A 17,543-nucleotide genomic window follows, 5' to 3' on the forward strand; every position below is an offset into this window, starting at 1 on the left:
TGGACACTTACTGACGTGCTCAGTGGCACAATAAAATCTAGTCTGACCTCCACCTTAACAGATGTAGTGAAACCTGTGATGTTGATGGACTGAATATGAGACTGCAGCTCTGAAACCCTAATGAATACAGATTGAAGCACTCCCCACAGTTAATCACCCCCACAAAGCTAACAGCTCTCTGGAGGTTATTATTTAACCAGAAATAGTGATACAGTGTCTATATTCTGGCTTACTTGGGCAGTTAATTTTTACTAAGCTCTATTTCTTGTAGTTTTGTCCCCATGCATGACTGAACCCATGTAGAATGGCAGGTTCCTGGGCACAGGTGAGTTTTCTGGTGTGGAAAAACAGGTTGTGTCTCTACCCCACACAGTGGCCGTGTTACATGACTTGATCAAAATTACTTTTATTTTTAGCATTTTATTTTAATTGAATCCTTGTTATTGAGTCCCGAGGAGACTAAAGAAAAACTGTTTAATTTCTTTTTGTTTCTTTGAAGCAATTTATCAACTTCAATCCCAAGAGAGATGAAAAACGCAAGATGATAAAGGCAGAATCTGTTGCTGAGGTTTCATTCCTCTTTCAGAATGCTTAGGCTGCATCTTTTCTGCAGAAAAATCAAGTTAATTCATTTTGTTGCGACTTGGATGTTTCTTATTTACTGCTGGTCCACATAGACCAACCTGTTTCTCCTAGTGTTCAGAGCTTTACCTTGCTGTTCTCAAAGTCACAAATAAGCTTTTGCTCCTTTTACTTCTCCTGTAATCAGAGAATCATAGAATCGTTTTGGTTGGAAAGGATGTTAAGGAACATTTAGTCCAAACCCCCTGCCATGGGCAGGAACACCTTCTACTAGACGAACTTGCTCAAGGCCATCCAGCCTGGCCTTGAACACCTGCAGGGATGGGGCATCAGGGATGGGAAACTTGTTCCAGTGCCTCACCACCCTCATAATAAAGAATCTGTGTATCCTTGAGAGAAACCTGGCTGCTACTCTTCCCTGTTCAGTCATCAGCAAAGCTTTTGCTGAGTTATGTTTGTGGAGCTTGTCTGTTCCTTCTGCCTGCCTTGCAGAAGGGATTTTAGGAAAGATTAACCCTCTGCCAATTTGAGGCATGTTATTTTGACAAGTTGGCCAGCTCATCTCTGTGGGTAACAGTTGTTGTCAGCAGGAAGCACCACTCTGCTGGGGATCATACAAAAGGAGGACATACCTGTGACACGTGACTCTAAAGTCTGTATCTGCTTCCCTTTGCATCTTAAAAACACTGAAAAAATCGCTCAGCTGCTTGTCAGAGTTGGTCACTGCATACTCATTCTGCAAAGGGACTTCCAGCTCAACACTACCAGGATGGACTTCTGAATGCTTGAACACCTAATAGGAGTCCGCAGAGCCTCAGCCAGGTTCAGGAATGTGCTTCAGCTGGATGTCTAAAGGCATTGGAAACTTTTGTGTTTTATTGAAACTGGGCCCTTGGCTCTTGGATTCAGCATTAGTGAAATAAGAGGCTTGCTTAGATACCTGCCCACTTCCTGATGCAGTTGTGTCAGTGAGAGGTCACTTTCCCCAGATGGTTCACCATTTCTGCTCCTGAAGAAGCTGGTAGTGCCATTAGGGTGTTAATTGTTAATCCAAATTAAGCCATCTGATTTTACCTGAAGGAAAGTAAGGAGCAATTAACGTGGAATACATAATATTAAGGAAGGGAACGCAAATTCTGAGTGGGGTGTCTATCCATGCTTGACTTTCAGTCACCAACCCGGCTATCTTAGCCAAGCCAATCCAATGACAGGTATGAGGGTCCCAGTCCCCAGGAGTGTAGTCAGAGCAGTCATCAGATTTTGGAAGACCCAGGCTGAACTCTACTGGCATATCTGGAGCATGGATTGGAGAGCAGCCCACTGCCCTCCTCCTACAAGGTCAGAGTCAGGGGGCCATGGATATCTGCCCTCTCCACTTTGTATGAAACAGCTCTCCGTTCCACTGAGCCACAGGACCAGCAGCGGGTGGACAATTGGGTTCGGCTTCTGCTATGAGCACAGGATGTCTTTCAAAGGTTAAAGAGCTGGTGGACTCCCTTAAGCACTGAAGAGATGTGAATATATGGGGCACATGGCTAGACACTTAGGTAATAAGTGTCTTTATTATTTATAAAAAATATTACCTTAAAACAATACCATTCTTTTTAAAAGTATATCACAACTTGAATTACCTGCAATATTGTTTCTAATTTATACTTTTCATTCCTAGTTAATAACTACTTTCTAAACGTAGATGGCAGCAGTACAGTACTCCCTTTTTATGAAGATTGACATCTGTGAATACTGCCTTTGAGACAGGCCATGTGTATGTGATTAGTTCATTGGTTACTGGCACAGTGTTAAAGAAATACGCTGAATAAATGAACCATTACTTTCCCTTTTTTGCCTTTCTGATCTGTGTGATTGTGACTTGATCAGTGTTGAAGTCAGCACTTTTATTTTTCTTCCTCTGGAACTAAAGGGCATTTTCATTAGGAATTCCTCAGTTGACTGTGGGAAGATATCTGCCCCCTAGAAGAGTCATGTGAGATAAGCACTTGCCAGAGTGAGTAGCCCAATTATGTTTGATTATTCATCACTCTTACGGATTTACAACGGAGGTTGTTTTCAAGTTTCCTTTACCTAATATTTCACATTAGATCTCCAAATTGTGACCACATATGAACTTTCTGTGGCTGAGCAATAGTTGACAGATGTAAGCAGCAAAAATGCATCTCTGTGTCGTTCCAACTGTTACTAGTCACTGGCACAGCTCCTGCTCTTGTGGGTAGATAACAAGGCAAGAAAAATGGGTGTCTCCTCCTGCCAAGGGGAGTCCTCAAGTTAGAGCCCTTGATCTATGCTGATTAGACAACATTGTGAGCAGTGTAAGGAATTTTTCCTGAGACAGGTATGGAGGAGATTGGTTCTTTTGGAGTTAGAACAGCCTAAAAGGAACTTTATAAAAAAAAATAACAAACACACACACACACAAAATGAACCAACATATCAGAGATCAGTTAAAGTATATAATGCTGTCCTGGGTATTGGAAGAATCCCTGCTAAGGTTGCTATTTTTGGTAACAACAGCAGAGAGGCAAAAAAGTAAACCACAAGTCTCAAACCTGTTTCAAGAATGATCTCTTTCAGTTCCTAATTTTATTAAAAAGAAGGCATTTTTGATTAAACCTTAGAGACCTCTGGGTTGACCTTAGTGCAATCAGGTACGCTGTTGTCCGTGTAAACACTTCATACTGAAGTGGCATCCAAACATTTAATTTTCTGCTTCACTTCTCCTAATTTTTCATGGTTTTCATTTGGTCAATATCAAAAACTGGGGTTGGATATTAATGAAAAAAACAGAAACAGTGTTGCAACAGCAGGTTTGGCTTCATCTTAGCAAATACCATGGCAAGTGTTGATCCAGTCGGATCCAATTGGAGTTCTGTTGGCTAGAGAGGGGACCCAAAATCTCTAGCTCTGCAGTAGCTATACCCACTGTGTGAGAAGGACCATGCTTTCACTGTTTGAATGGCCAGCTATAAGCTCCTCAGGAAAGAACATGTAACAGCGCATATGGCAAAACCAGCATTCTCCCCCGTGCTCATCAGAACTGGTTTAACTAGAAGACCCTTCAGCACTAAGGCAGAGTTTGCTCCCAAAGCAAAGATGTTTCACAAGGGTTAAATGCAGAGAGTTGCCTGGTTTTGTGCTCAGCAGCTCATTTCCCTGCATTTTCAAATTGACCTGCTTTATTTTATCTTGAAGTTATTAATTTTATTACAAGACTTATTTTTCTTTTTTCTTTTTTTTTTCTTTCTTAGGGGATTATTTATCACCATCCATGACAAAGGCCATATTGCAACAATGCTAAACTCTTGGCCTGAAGAAAATATTAAGGTATGTGTCATTCCTTCTGCAGACTGGGAAATTACAGGGAGTTGGATGCAAAATGGGGCTTTTAATGTAACTGCTTGGCATCATTTTCAGAATTGGCTATTTAAAAGGACGAGCAAAGAATTACTCCCTTCCTCAGAGAATTCTCAGGCTGGACTTCAGTTGAGCTTCAGTTTCTAGTCCAGTTGGGACTTCAGAGACTTTTGTAATGTGTATATGCAGTCAAGAACAACTTTTTCAAAGGTAGCAGTATCTTGGTCAAAAAAAAACCAAAAAAAAAGGGCATGGTAATAAATTTGTACAGAATAGGGCTCCTAGTGAAAAAATTAGATGCATGTGTTGAAGAATTGTGTGGCTAACTTGTAACTTGTCAGATGTACCAAAGCTCTTTAAGATATCTCTGTAACCAATGCTTGTAGGACTCCTTCCCAAATCCAGTGAGTCATACAGCATCAACAACACTGGCAACTCTGCAAATCATATTTGATATCCAGCAGCTGAAAATATTACTGACACCCCACCCAAAATGTATTCTTGTGAAGTGTTTTTCACTAGAGCTCAGGGCTGGGCAAGTCCCTGGCATGAAATAAAGTCAACACTTTAAGCACGTCTTGCCAGTCACCTAACCTTTTTCTATCAGTCTGAAAGTACATGTGCCTGGGAATTTCCCTGGCTATTGACAGAGCTTTGGTCCCCTATCAGTCATCTGCTTCTTTCAGAAAGAAAAGTTTGGCAGCTGAAAAAGATCTTGCAAGCATTTTCCACTTCTAAAGGGAAAAAAAAAAAAAGAAATTTAACGTTTTCAGAAAAAGTGATCACATTCGTATAACTTTGTCTTTGGAACCATGGAGAACTGATGCAAATTAGGTATTTTGTCCTTGCTCTGTCCAAAGATCTCAGTATTTCCATTTGTTTCCAACTCAGGACTGTGAGCAGAACTCATTATGGCTAATAGACGTGTTTTTGCAGATGGGGAAACTGGCATAGAAAGATTAGAGACTGTTGTTGAAAGAGCCTTCTCTGACACCAAAAATAGACCATAGGAAGGGTAGTGATGCATGAAAGAGATTCAGACTGTCTACTTTCCAGATTGGCCAGACTACAGAGGCAACTAATTTTATCAGTATTGCTGTTATGGACCACAGGGTTCCCTGTATCTTTGTGCACACACTTGTCCATGCCTGAACTGGTAGGCACTGGAACACTCGAAATTTTGAGCTAAGTAGGGAGGCACCTGCACTGCACCTAAGTCCCTGGAGGGACTCGTTTTTTTTTTTTTTTTTGAAAAAGCTGAACACCACCACCTGTAAGTTCCATTGAAGACTGTGTAGAAATATCTGGAGATGCTACCCACATTTTGCAATCTGGCTCATTAAAGTTTCATGGCAACAGTATTCACTGTAGAAGAGAGGAATCTGGGCCACAGGCCTGGATCTTCTTGCCTGGAAAGGCTGGAAGGGTGCTGGTGCTCTGCTTAGAATAGCAAAGCCTAGCCAAGCTCTAATGAGCCCTGCCTTCACCCCTCCTGTCAGATCTGGACTGCCCCAGAAGAATCATAGTGCCAGAAGCAGAGCAAGCAAGAAGCAGCCATTTCTGGACATCCTTACGTAGGAATGTGAGTGGTTTATGTGTCTTCCAGGATAGTGAATGAATCCTACCATGGGGATTGGTGCTCCAGAGAAATGCTTTGATTCATTAAAACTTAATTTTTTTTTTTAATATTCTCTTCATAGTTTGAATAGTAACTCCATATAATTTCAGGATAAACCTGTAGCTGTGCTTGCTGCTTCCGATTCCCATTACTGTCTTTCAGTCCCAATTGCATCCTCTGGGTGTGGTAAAGTGAGTGCACACCCAAAACCAGATGGAGCCCACCCCAAAAGAGACCTTCTCATTGCTAACACTTCACATTGACTCAGAAGGGAAAGAAAATAGAAAAATGTTCCAAAAGGGGTGGGATGTGTGTACAGTTTATGTTGAATAAGAAAGGACGCTAAAATAGACAAGTGCGATTCTTCCTGAAATCAGAAAGTACAGCAAGAGGTTTATTCCATTCCTAAACAACAAAATGCTCCTCCATCACAGCAGTGAACCAAAGCATCTCTATTACCTGCCCAACTCCCCAAGGAAGTACATCTATTGACATAGTTTCTAATCTCCAATTCTCATATTTCTCACTAAAGCACATATGTGTATGACCCAAGTTGAAATTTAGTCTTAACTTTGCAGGTCAGCAAATAAAGAACTTCTTTGCAGTCTCCTCCTTTGAAATCCAACCTAAGTTGTGCACTTGAGTCCCCCTCAGTCTGATAAACCATTTGATGTGAGCAGTCTGTTACCTGAGCTGTTAGGACAGTGCTGAAAGTTGAAGTTCATTATTGTATTTACAGCTTTTCTTCCACAGGGGGACTGGACTCCCAGTATATTCCTATACTTATTGGATTTCAGAACGACCCCAAAGGGTTCCTGACTCTGGGACAAAACCAGCAAATGGAGCAGTGAACTTAAAAATTGGGAATTTTAGTCAGATTGTCTTGGTCATTTGCCTCCTCATGTCTCAGTGTACAGTGTGGGTTGAACAGCTCAATTTTAGGCTTCTAATTTGGGCAACATTAAGCAGACTTCTGTATCCCTTCTTATCACAAAGAAACTATATGATAACAAGAAAAACCTAAAATTACATATCACATAGCACCATACAGTATTACTGAAATGCATAAAATCAGTTGCACAGAAAGTTAAATGGCAGTTGTTAACTACCAGCTGGGTGGGGAAAAAAGACCTAATGCCAAATACATAGTGTGGGAGCTCCTCTGCAGCCCCTGGTGCTGCCCGTGTCTATGTGTCTCACAGTCAGGGAGAGCAGAGGCAAAGGGACTCCGTCACAATGAGTTCTGTTTTGTTTATCTGATGTTGACTACTCCACAGCTACTCTACAACTGTGTGAAGACATGAGCCTGTTTCTTCCACAGATGCGGTTCATAAGCACAAACACTTTTTTCTCCTAGAAAAAGAGATGAAAAAATCAAGGCCAGATCTCTTTCGTGATACTTCTTGTTACGCAACTGAGGATGCACAAAAAGCCATGCCGGTTGGGCTCTGCTAGAAGCAAGTTGAAGTGCTGGCAAGCAGAGCTGCTGCTCTCTCACACTGTGAGCAGCTGTCAACCACATTTTCTCTACCCCCAGAAATGAACAGCTCCCTGTCCCTAACAACTAATTAACATGTGTCATGTAGAAGGAGCACGTAACCACCACGCAATGCATTTGCAAGTGGCATTAGTGTGAAAACAGTGGAGCTGGTTTTGCTTCTAGAGCCTTGGCAACTCTATTTAACAAGTCTTTTTTGATCCTCCTAGGCTATCGTGGTGACAGATGGAGAGAGGATTCTTGGTTTAGGAGATCTAGGAAGTTATGGTATGGGTATCCCAGTCGGGAAACTTGCCTTGTACACAGCTTGTGGTGGAGTTCACCCACAACAGTGTCTCCCAGTCCTGCTTGATGTTGGCACAGACAACGAGGTAAGACAGTTTTTCATAAATCTGACATGGGCTGAGAAAGAATTGATATTAATCCTTAATTGAGTCCATTCCTTAAATGTTGAGGTAAAGCCAGAGACATCCATGATGAGACAATGGCTAGACCAGCACGGCAGGGAAGTGGGAAGGTCTAATTCCTGATTAAGGCGTGAGAAACTTTTACTTTTAGGAGGAGCTGAAATAAACACTAAATAGACTCAAGGTCCCCCAGTGAGAAGGCTCAGTGTGTTACCAGTTGGAGCTGAAGGGTCAGCTCCATCTTTCAGCATGGCAAGGTGAATTGATGGGCTTTGTACAGGAAATCCCAGATTTATTCTTCCTCTGGTAATGGTGAGTAAACAGGCAGATATTCATGTAGAGGTGACTTTATTCCAGAAATGGAGAATCCCTGGTGAGTGGTTTGGGAGTGATTAATTTCACTTGTTTGTCAGATTGCACATGTTACTGCACATTATAACCAAGCAAGAAGACTCCATCTGTTAGCAGATTATTGCCTTATGACTCTGGCTCAGAAAGGCCAAAGCATTTTAGCAATGCCAGAATGGACATCTGTGAGGATGTCTTTTTTAAAATTAATATCCTATAGCTATTTGTGATGGCCTGGTTTGTCCATTTTTGTAGAATTTACTTGTGCCTCACATGACCCTAAGTAAACCAAACACAGGTTTCTTGAGAGGAGTAACAAATCTGGAATACAAGAGCTTTAATTCCTTCCTGATGTTACCCCTTTAGCATAGTGGTCTGTCATACACTTATGGAATATAGGTTGTCCTCATCTCAGCCTGATCCATGGTCTTTCTTGAAAAGGGGGAAATCTGATCTTGGACCCTCTGAGGCTAAAGCAGGAATTAAGTCTCAGTCTCTCACTTTTTGGAGTCTCCCACCAGTAGAGCATTGTACTAGACTTCAGGTCCCCCATCTCTTCCTTCTCTTCCATGCTGGTCTGCACACCACCAGTGCTGGCATGCTCTGAGTCCCCCACAGCTGGAGTTTCCCCCCACAGGGAGCTGGGTGACAGTGCTTCCCTTCCCAAGGGAAGCTTCTGATCATGCATGACCATCTATTTCTATCTCAACATCCACACGACACTAAAATCCAAATGATTTTTAGACCTCTCCAAGGTTCAGATGGCATCAGAAAAAGGGACTCACAGAGTCAGTGTTGGGAACTTTTGTCCTGCCCAAGATCAGATGTAACTTATGTGTCCAGGAACTTCTCTTTGAGGTAATTTCTGCATCTGAGATTAAGGTATAGAAGCTGCTTTTTTTCCAACAATACGAACAAAAGATTTCCTCACAATATAAATAATTTGTTTATTTATTTAATGGCTTTTTTGTGTGCATAAACCCAGATTAACTGAACCCTAAGCACATCCTAGCCCATCCTGCCCCACAAATAAACTCCTATATCAGTGCCTATATATGACACCTCTTATAGACATTTATCCTGTTCATCTCTGCCTATTAATATCTGGTGACCCAGAGGTGACCATGTTGCTAGCACAGGAACCTCAGGTAGAACGCAGTAAGTACAGCAGTTATATTTTTAACATCAGTTTGTTTTTCTGACGGTCCATAATACATTGTATATGCTTTCAGCAAATCACTCTTTTTTCTGAGCTTGTAATTTCTCAGCTTGTCTGTGGGGGAATTTTGTCTGTAGGAGAATTTTGTACTCCATGAACACGTCCCAGAGCACATGATAATGTAGGAGCAATCAGTGAAGGAATGCAAGTGGGTTTCCCTTCTGTTCTGTTGCCCTGAAGAGCTAATGTATCAAACTTAAAAGGAAACCTCTTTTCATCTTTCCTTCTAAGGGAAAACAGCTGTGGCTGTAAAAACAGATCTGATATTAGCGTACCTGCCAATACTTACAGCCATGTGGCTGCAGGACAATAGGTTTGAGATGGCTCATGACCGTCTCATGTGGATGATTCAGTTCCTGAAATTGGATGGGAAGTAGAGTTGCTTTGCAGTGACTCACAGAAATGTTGGTCCACCTGTCTCCTGCCACTGTTTGTCCTATAATTTTCCCCCAACATATGCTATTTCCATGCTGGCCCAGTCCTTTTTAGGTGGCTTATGGGTTCTGATTCAATACGTGCTGGATTCGTTGGAGGAATGGCCTGTTTTTATGATCCTATTAGGAGCCAAAATGTAAATTTATCTCTTGTATGAAAATACCTTTCCTTGACACCTACCAGATAACTGAGTGCTAGGTAGGTGCAGCTCTTGGGAACATTTTGGTAGTTGATCATTGATTCAACTCTGGTCTGTCACTTTAAAGGCCTAAATGACAGAGAGCATTTGGTAGAGCTGTTCTGGGGATGCATTTCCTACGGCAGTCAAGAAGTGTTATATCCTTCTGACTTTATTTACATGAAAAGATAATCCGTAGCTTCCTATGGAAACAGTTTCTGCTTGGGAAGAGAGGTGTGAGCTGGCCTTCACTGCATAGTAAGTAAAATTAATATGACCACATCAGACAAACATTTTTGGTAGGCTGGGACATAAATCTCCATCCATCCGTGGAAGAGAAGATGTCAACAGAATTGCTTTGTGTCCTAGGCTCTCCTGAGTGATCCACTCTATATTGGACTGAAACACAAGAGGGTTCGTGGGAAACAGTACGACGAACTGATTGATGAGTTTATGCAGGCAGTTACCGACAAGTAAGTGGGGTTATATACATGGCTCCTCTGGGCTGCTTCCATTTAAGAGCAAATGTTGCAACTCGTGAAATAAACATTAGTTTAATTGATCATCCAAGCAGAGGAAGGTCATTTCAATGCAAGTCTCCTGGGTGGTCTGCAAATGACTCTTTGTGCTTGAGCACTCCGTCTCAAAAATATTTGTCTTCAGAGAACTGAAATGGGACTGACTATTTATAACCATTTCCTGTCCCTATAGGCCAGAGGTGTCAAACATATGTCCTGTGGGCTGTATCTGGCCTCCATCATGCATTTATGAGCCTCATTCAGCATAGTCAGAGCCTAAACTTCGGGTTGTTTACATTTTATAAAGGAAGTTTCTAAGTCTCAGCATTGTGAAGGAAATCATCTAAATGGAAATGGTGTGTTCCTTCACACAGTGGGGAGTTTGCAGACTGCCTGTCTATTGCTTTGTCTAAAATAGGAACTTCCATGCTGGCATTTAAGTCTATGGAGTGAGAAGGCCTTTTAGTGGTGGGACAGACCAACTGCATATTTTCATTCTTACCTATTAACTGGGATAGAGCATCTCTGATGGACCATGGAGTTTAATTTGGGAAGAGCAGTACCACCGCCTCAGCCCCCTATGTGCACCTCTCTCTGAAAAATAAAAGAAAATGTATTAAAATCTCCATGACTATATGGAGAGGTTAGCATAAGAAAGAAATTGGGGACAACTGCTAAGGAAAAAAGATTAATATTTGGAAAGCTCCAAGCCCTTAAGCAGCTTTTTTTTTCCTTCCCTAAAGCAGCAGATGATACTGATAAGGAGCAGCAGAGAGCTGCAGTCTGTGCCTGATTACCAGGCTGCTGCCTGTCTATGTCCTATGGGCTTTTCTTCACAGCTGAAGGAGCTATGTTTGATCTTCCTTCTGTCTGTGTCTCCAGCTGGCTGCTGGAGTGTGTGTGTTCCTGCACAAATGGAAGGGAGTGGGTGGTACATGTGTCATCAGCACGCAGTTCAGCATGTCTGCTTAGAGGTAGGAATCATCGCGACCAGTGTCTGATAACAGCACCTACCCACCATCCACTGAGAAGCACATCTTTACACACAGTCTGGCTGCCGAGCTGGCTGTGGGTGGAGGGTTGTAGGAAAAAGGGGCAGAAATGCAGAAGACCACTGTCACAACTGACAAACCAAGTTTTGAGGAGGGTGAGTGTGTCATGGAGAGTTTGAGCATCTGTGCAGTGTAATGCTGCACCCTGTGCACATCCAGTGCTGCTGTTAGGCAGGAGCCTCTCCCCTGCTGTTCAGCAGCATGGTGTAGACATGTGCTGTGTGATAGTTGGCCAGTGCATCAACCTGCCCAGCTGTGATTGCCCACTTACTGTGTAAAGATACTTGCTAATAGCCCCTATATTTGTGAATATGAACACAACAGCGTCGCCTTGCCTGTTGGATTAAAAATACCTACAGATGACTGCAGAGAGGAGAATTCCTTGTGTGTGCTCTGGTTTGTTCTTCTTGATTTCTGATAAAAAGGCTTGACTGAAATGCCATTTGATTACAGTGTAGTCTTACTTTAGACGCTTGTGGGTTATCTAGTGGGAAAAATTTCTAAGGGCCTAGAAAACACAACTAGTAAATCACAAGAGACTCTGCAAGTAGAAAAGATTTAAGAGTCATCAGGGTTGATTTGTGGGTTTTCTGTTTATTTTGATTGTAGTCACTAATTAATCCTTCAAGGAAACTATCCCACTTCCTTCTGGCCTGAAGACCACAAGGGTGTTGCAGTGTAGGTGTTGATGATAGAAAAGGAACAATAGAATGAGAACACAGATGATGGTCTCAGCCATCATAAATTTGGCTCTGAGATTTATGCTCGTGGTTTTCAATGCAAAGCTGATTGCACCCACTATTCCTGTGATGTCAGTGAAAGAGCCAGAAAGACAATTTGCCTTTTCTGTGCTTATGCTTGGAGAGGAAGGATTGGATGTTATTTTCCTGTGTTTAGTTTACATGAGCTAATCTCTACACTGAAGAGAGAAGACCATGAAACAATGAACTCTTATCTTGTGAGGAGGTGATGTCATGTCAAATGCTTTCATCCAAGTACTGGGAATCAAGTTCCTGGGGCCTCTGTCACAGCTTTTCTGTTTCCCCTAGCCAGGATGAATTGCTTGAACACAGAAAGCCCCCACCAAAGTTCTCAACAAAGTGGGGCTGGGAAATTCTGCTTTGCACTTCTCGTTTCACATCTGTAAAGTATTTGGAGATCCTTGAGCGAAAGAAACCATTACCCTATAGTATCATCCTGACCACCAGCATATTTAAAAGCACTGTTGGAGTGAGATCCTCTGTGAGGTCTGGGATGGTGAATAATCCTGCTATCAGCCTGGGTTTGGCAAAGTCATATAAAACAGGTTCATTTGGTCTCAAATTTCCATTGGAATGACTGGATTCAACCCAGTAGGAGCTCTCGCTTCTGTTACAAAAAGAAGCAGAAATTGTTCAGAAGGTCAAGAACATGCTGCTTCCACTTATGAGGAGAACTGTGAATTTGAGCTGCTGTGATCTCTTGTGTAAGTCTGTAATGTCACATGCAAATTCACTTATCTGAGGAGGAACTTTTTGGGTTGCCACAAATCCCATGCAATTAGGGGGTTTCCTTTTCACTTTGATGTTCATACAGAAATTCTGTGTACTTCCTGAGGGTACTTCAACTTCTCATGGAAACCATTTGTCAGTTCCTCTGCAGGAGTACCTCCCACCCTGTCAAAGCACTGCTGGCTCAAGAGACATTTGTCACTGAAGTGGAATGTGTCAGAGCCCACAAAATAAGCCAGGGGAATGAAGCTTTAATTTTCTGATGGAATAGTAATATCAAACAGATGTCAAATTTCTATTGCTGGAGACCTATACAGTCAGTAGAAAGGGCTCCTGGTCTCTTAATAGCCACCTAGCAATGAAATGAGGAGCGCATCAGAGGTTTCAGAGTTAGCACTTCCGGTATTTTGAAATAAAGGGTGATTTCTGGGCAATTTTAGAAAGAAAAGCCCTTTCCAAAACAGCTGGATAAACTTCTGTTTTCTTGCTGCCTAAACCTCCATTCATTATTCTTTTACCTAAAACATGTGAAATGATTGAGCTCTTTAAGAAGAGCTCCAAGCTATCCACTCTGCTAAGGCAACTAAATGCAAAATTTGGCCCATTAGACCTACCTATATCTGTATGAAGCAGCCTGAAAAATTGCTCTTTTCTCAGAATGGGTAATGTGTTTCCCATGGAAAAATGCACTGCTTCAGTTTGCCCTCAGTTACCGTGGCAAAGGACAATTCACTCTTACTCTTAAACTGGTGCATTTTTGCAGGCTGAAGTAAGTACTCTCCTGAGTTGTCCAAGGATAGTAATCAAACCAGAAAATTTTTGCTTCTTTACTATATGAGCAAATTAATGTTGAAATCAAAACACCATGAGAGATGTGTTGTGCTGAGGTGTGTTCTCTGGGCTCTGAAGGACTTCAGCCCAGCATCTACAGTAGCAATATGAATTAATCCTTAGTCTCTCTTTCAAAGCAAACTACCTCTGGAAATGTTTTCCCTCCTTCTCCTCTTTTCCTAAAGTGGTATGGAAACCAGAGACCAGTTCCATATCTGTCCTATTCCATTCACTCCTTCTCTAGCTTTCATCATACAGTGACAATACAACTTGGTGGCTCCAAGGGGCCAGACATGTTGACGGATGGCCTATCCCAGAGCTCCAACCTCTATTTGGAACTCCAGCCTCTGTCACTTGATGGCAGATACGGAGCATGCTGCCTGAGACTGTACGAGATGCAGTTCCCCACACCAGCAAATTTTGTCACAGAAGCCTCATTAACCTCACTCCCGTTTCTTTTCCCATCATTGCTTATTAGCATACTGACCAGGGATACAGAAGCTTTCTACCAGCCAGTGCCATAAGGCAGAGCACAGAAGGCATCAGGACATCAAGTACTCAGTTTCTCAAAATGGGAAAAGAAGGTAGCTCTGCTGAGTTTATTTCTTGTTGTGCTTGTTTTATACCTGATTTCTCTTTGTCTAATCCATTCCCAGTACTTTCACCCACTAACATACCAAGTCAGGTCTCATGTGCTCTCCACCAAGCAGAACCTGCTTGAAAAGAAGCCACTTCTGTTTCAGCAGTTCTCCAGGGTCATGGATCACAAACTCACCACCACTTCCTAGAAACAAAGTCACCAGTACAGGTGCATTTCTTCACATGCTATGGTTAACTTTGTTAATTGATCCTGAAAGACTAGACTTAAGTTTCTAGGCTCCAATGGCCTCAACAAAGCCCTTGTGTATACTGCTAACACCCTAAGTCACTCCTCAGCATCTGCATCTGTTAGGAGACCTGCACACTATCTGTCAGGGCTAGTGGTATAGACCAACTCCAGCCCTTATGGGAATACAGGGTGGATATTCTCCTTGCTCATCTACCCCAGTTACCGTGGCCAGAGGGACTCTGTCACCATTCATGAGAGAGAAGTGATGATAATGGGAAGAGCCACCCCAGCTGTCCATTATCCTGCCTTGATGTGAGATAAGCTCATCAACCAGCATCTGTAATCTGCTTTTAGTCACTGGATGATATTTTAAGTCAAAGAATATTTAGGTTTCATTAGCTTGATTTTCTGCTACTGAGGAATGGTTGAGCTCCAGATGTGCTGCAATCACTGTTGTAATGGACTTTTATTACCTCGTATTCAAATTCTTTGGGGTAACGCAGTTAGAGGTGTCACAAAGGCCTTTGCTCCAGGCTTTCTGTCTGTGCTTTTCCACCTAAGCCAGATTTAGCAAAGTAGTTTCAGAAGGATGCAGCTGGAGAAACTCTGTGCAGAAGGCAGGTGGTGAGACTCCATTCCTTCTTGTCTGTCAGAGGGTAGCTCGAGGCTACATCTGAGGGTCAGCACTCTTCTGGTTGCATCTTCTGCGTATACTCTGATCCTAAGAAGCCTTGTACCTCCAGCTGCAGTCCTTCCTCAGGCCCACTGCAAGCAGGATGACATCATTTTGCATACAAGTGCAAGAACGTCCATACCAGCCATTAGTGCTGGTCTTAGTGCTTGGAAGTCATGAGATACGATGTACAAAATAGTTGTTTGGGAGTTTTTTCTGTTGTAAAGAATACAATAAAAGTTGGCCACAATTTTTCAAGATCTTTTTTTTCCAAGAACTTTGTAATCAATCTTGACTTGATCTTGCCCCTTATCCTCCCTCTAACAGTAGCTCGTAGGAGATGCCCTGCCATGTGACTAAGAACAGCAGTCCTTGGCATATCTCCTAGCTTCCATTAATGTAAGGTTCTGGGATTTCCTGATATCTCTGTGCATCAAGGGTCGCTTTTATTGATGTAGCAGTCTCTGAATCCACAGCAGGCTCTGTGCCTCAGAGCATGGTGACTATGTTTATGTTGCTTTCGCTGCAGCCCAGGACATGTTTGGCTTTCTAGGCTGCCAGCACATGTTGGCTCATATTCAGTTCTTTGTCCAGCAATACCTCAAGTCCTTCTCTGCAGGGCTGCTCTCAGCTGCTCTCTCTCAGGAAGTGCCTGACCAAATTGATCCCTAAACTGTGGCCAGGAATGGCAGAGTACTGCTGGTCTGACTAGAAGCCTGCCAAGGATTATGTTAATAATTTAACAGTAAGATTGGCCTCAAGACACCAGCCCACCTCAGGTGCTAGTGTTGTTTTACTTGCTAGAGTGGACTTTGTTTTTCCAATCCTAAATGCTGATCACTTGCCAAGCATGATATTTTTCTGATGACAGGCTCCCTTAAAGAAAATTTAATTTTTCTTGGAAATCAGAACTTTGGTTGCTGGCGTGTCAAGCAGTAATAAGAAGATCTCAAGGGCAAGGGCAAGGACAATTTGTTTCCTCTCTGTCTAGCTTTATTTAAGACTATGAGTAGGAGTTGCAGCTCCTCAAAGCAGATTCCTTGCATCATGAATGACCGAAAGCAGTGTTACAAAATGTTAAATTCAGACAGGGATTGGAACTTCCTTCTTGTCATTTTTCTATAGAGGAACTGGACCTTCCAGTAATTTTTTTTTTCCCCATGCATGTAGGAATATGTTATACACCCTGCTCATTGTAAAAAAAAAATGCCCTTTTGGTCAGGAGAGGTGCTGCACGGGTCCTCAAGACTCCCTTGAAGTTCTGACTTGTACAGTTTTGGTCAGATGCTTCTCAGATGGTAACTGCTGCCTCCTGAATTTTTAACTCTCTCATCTCATGGCTTGTAGTGAATCTGGGTGAAGTCAAAGGGGTACTTACAAATGAGGATGAAAGGATAAAGTTGTGTGATGAGATTGTTTAGGCAACTGAGAAGTCTTTTGAAGAAACTAATATCATTGTCATCAGGAAAGCATCTGCCTCCTTCTTCTGGGATTCACGCTCTTTTGTTGCACACTTTTGTTCTGCCACTTCTTCCATGGGGTCATCCAAGAGAAATGTGTATCATCCTCTGCAGGGGATACAGACTTTGCTAACAGCATCTTTTCTCTTAGCGCAGCCCAGAGGTTCTGCGTGGCTCTAAGCTGATAGTGACAGTAGCAGAACAACAATACAGTGATAATAAAGCATGAATCCTATGTTTGTGTGTTTTCCAGAAATTGGATAATTTTTTAATAAAGATTTTCAGGTAATAATTTTTACAACAGACTGGTAATATTAGAAGTGTTTAGCTCCTAGAGTCATCCTTCATTAGGGTGACTGTCTTGTACTATTATTTTAATCAATAGTATATTGTTTCATTGCAAGTCTTGTTTGTACAAGATTTGCTAAGCAAAGGCTGGAGATTGGATTAAAATGAACATATGGGAACATTCTATAAAGCATTTCCCAGGCAGGCTATTTTTGCAGGAAGACTTCTGCAAGGTAAAAGAGCCAGAATTCGGGTCGTAATTGTTTATGACACAAAATCACAAAATATGCAAACTAATGAGACAGGAATATAATCATTAACATGAAAGACCAGTGTAATTTTTTTGGATGAGGAAGAGTGACGAAGCATATCTTTTTGTTTCCAATTTTATAAAATGGGTAAGTTAATTCCAGAGATGGCAGAGAACAGGGTCCCCCAGATGGTGGTCTGGCAGCCAACAATGAACCAGGAGACACAGTGATGGTATTGAATAATGACTCTAGCAGTGTCACCAGTTACAACTTTCAGCATGTCTGAATTCTTTCAAAAACACCTCTGTCCAAGCATCGTTTTCAACAGCCTGCAAGTGTAGGAATGACTCATGCTGAGGGGAAAGCTCCAGTTCCACAAGGAGACATTTAACTGCAGAGATCCCAAGAATTGCACACTGCAGACTGCCCAAGAGGAATGGGAATGCTTTGAATCCAAAATCAATCAAGAAATAAAACCTTCCTTTTTTGAAAGGGAG

The 17,543-nt window shown here is 42.2% G+C and overlaps 1 protein-coding gene across 2 annotated transcripts in view; it reads left to right on the plus strand.

Moving 5' to 3' along the window:
• The window catches only part of ME3 (malic enzyme 3), a 51,901-nt gene that overhangs the window by 15,438 nt on the left and 18,920 nt on the right, over positions 1-17,543 (plus strand). For both annotated transcript variants that reach the window (XM_027884469.1, XM_027884470.1), the window contains exons 3-5: positions 3,846-3,921; positions 7,277-7,438; positions 10,024-10,127. In XM_027884469.1, coding sequence (XP_027740270.1) covers positions 3,846-3,921; positions 7,277-7,438; positions 10,024-10,127 — 342 coding nt within the window. The remainder of the gene's footprint in view (positions 1-3,845; positions 3,922-7,276; positions 7,439-10,023; positions 10,128-17,543) is intronic.

Source organism: Empidonax traillii, unplaced genomic scaffold (genome assembly GCF_003031625.1).
Source record: "Empidonax traillii isolate 1590-97213 ecotype Southwest subspecies unplaced genomic scaffold, ASM303162v1 scaffold146:size911690, whole genome shotgun sequence".
NCBI lineage: Eukaryota > Metazoa > Chordata > Aves > Passeriformes > Tyrannidae > Empidonax > Empidonax traillii.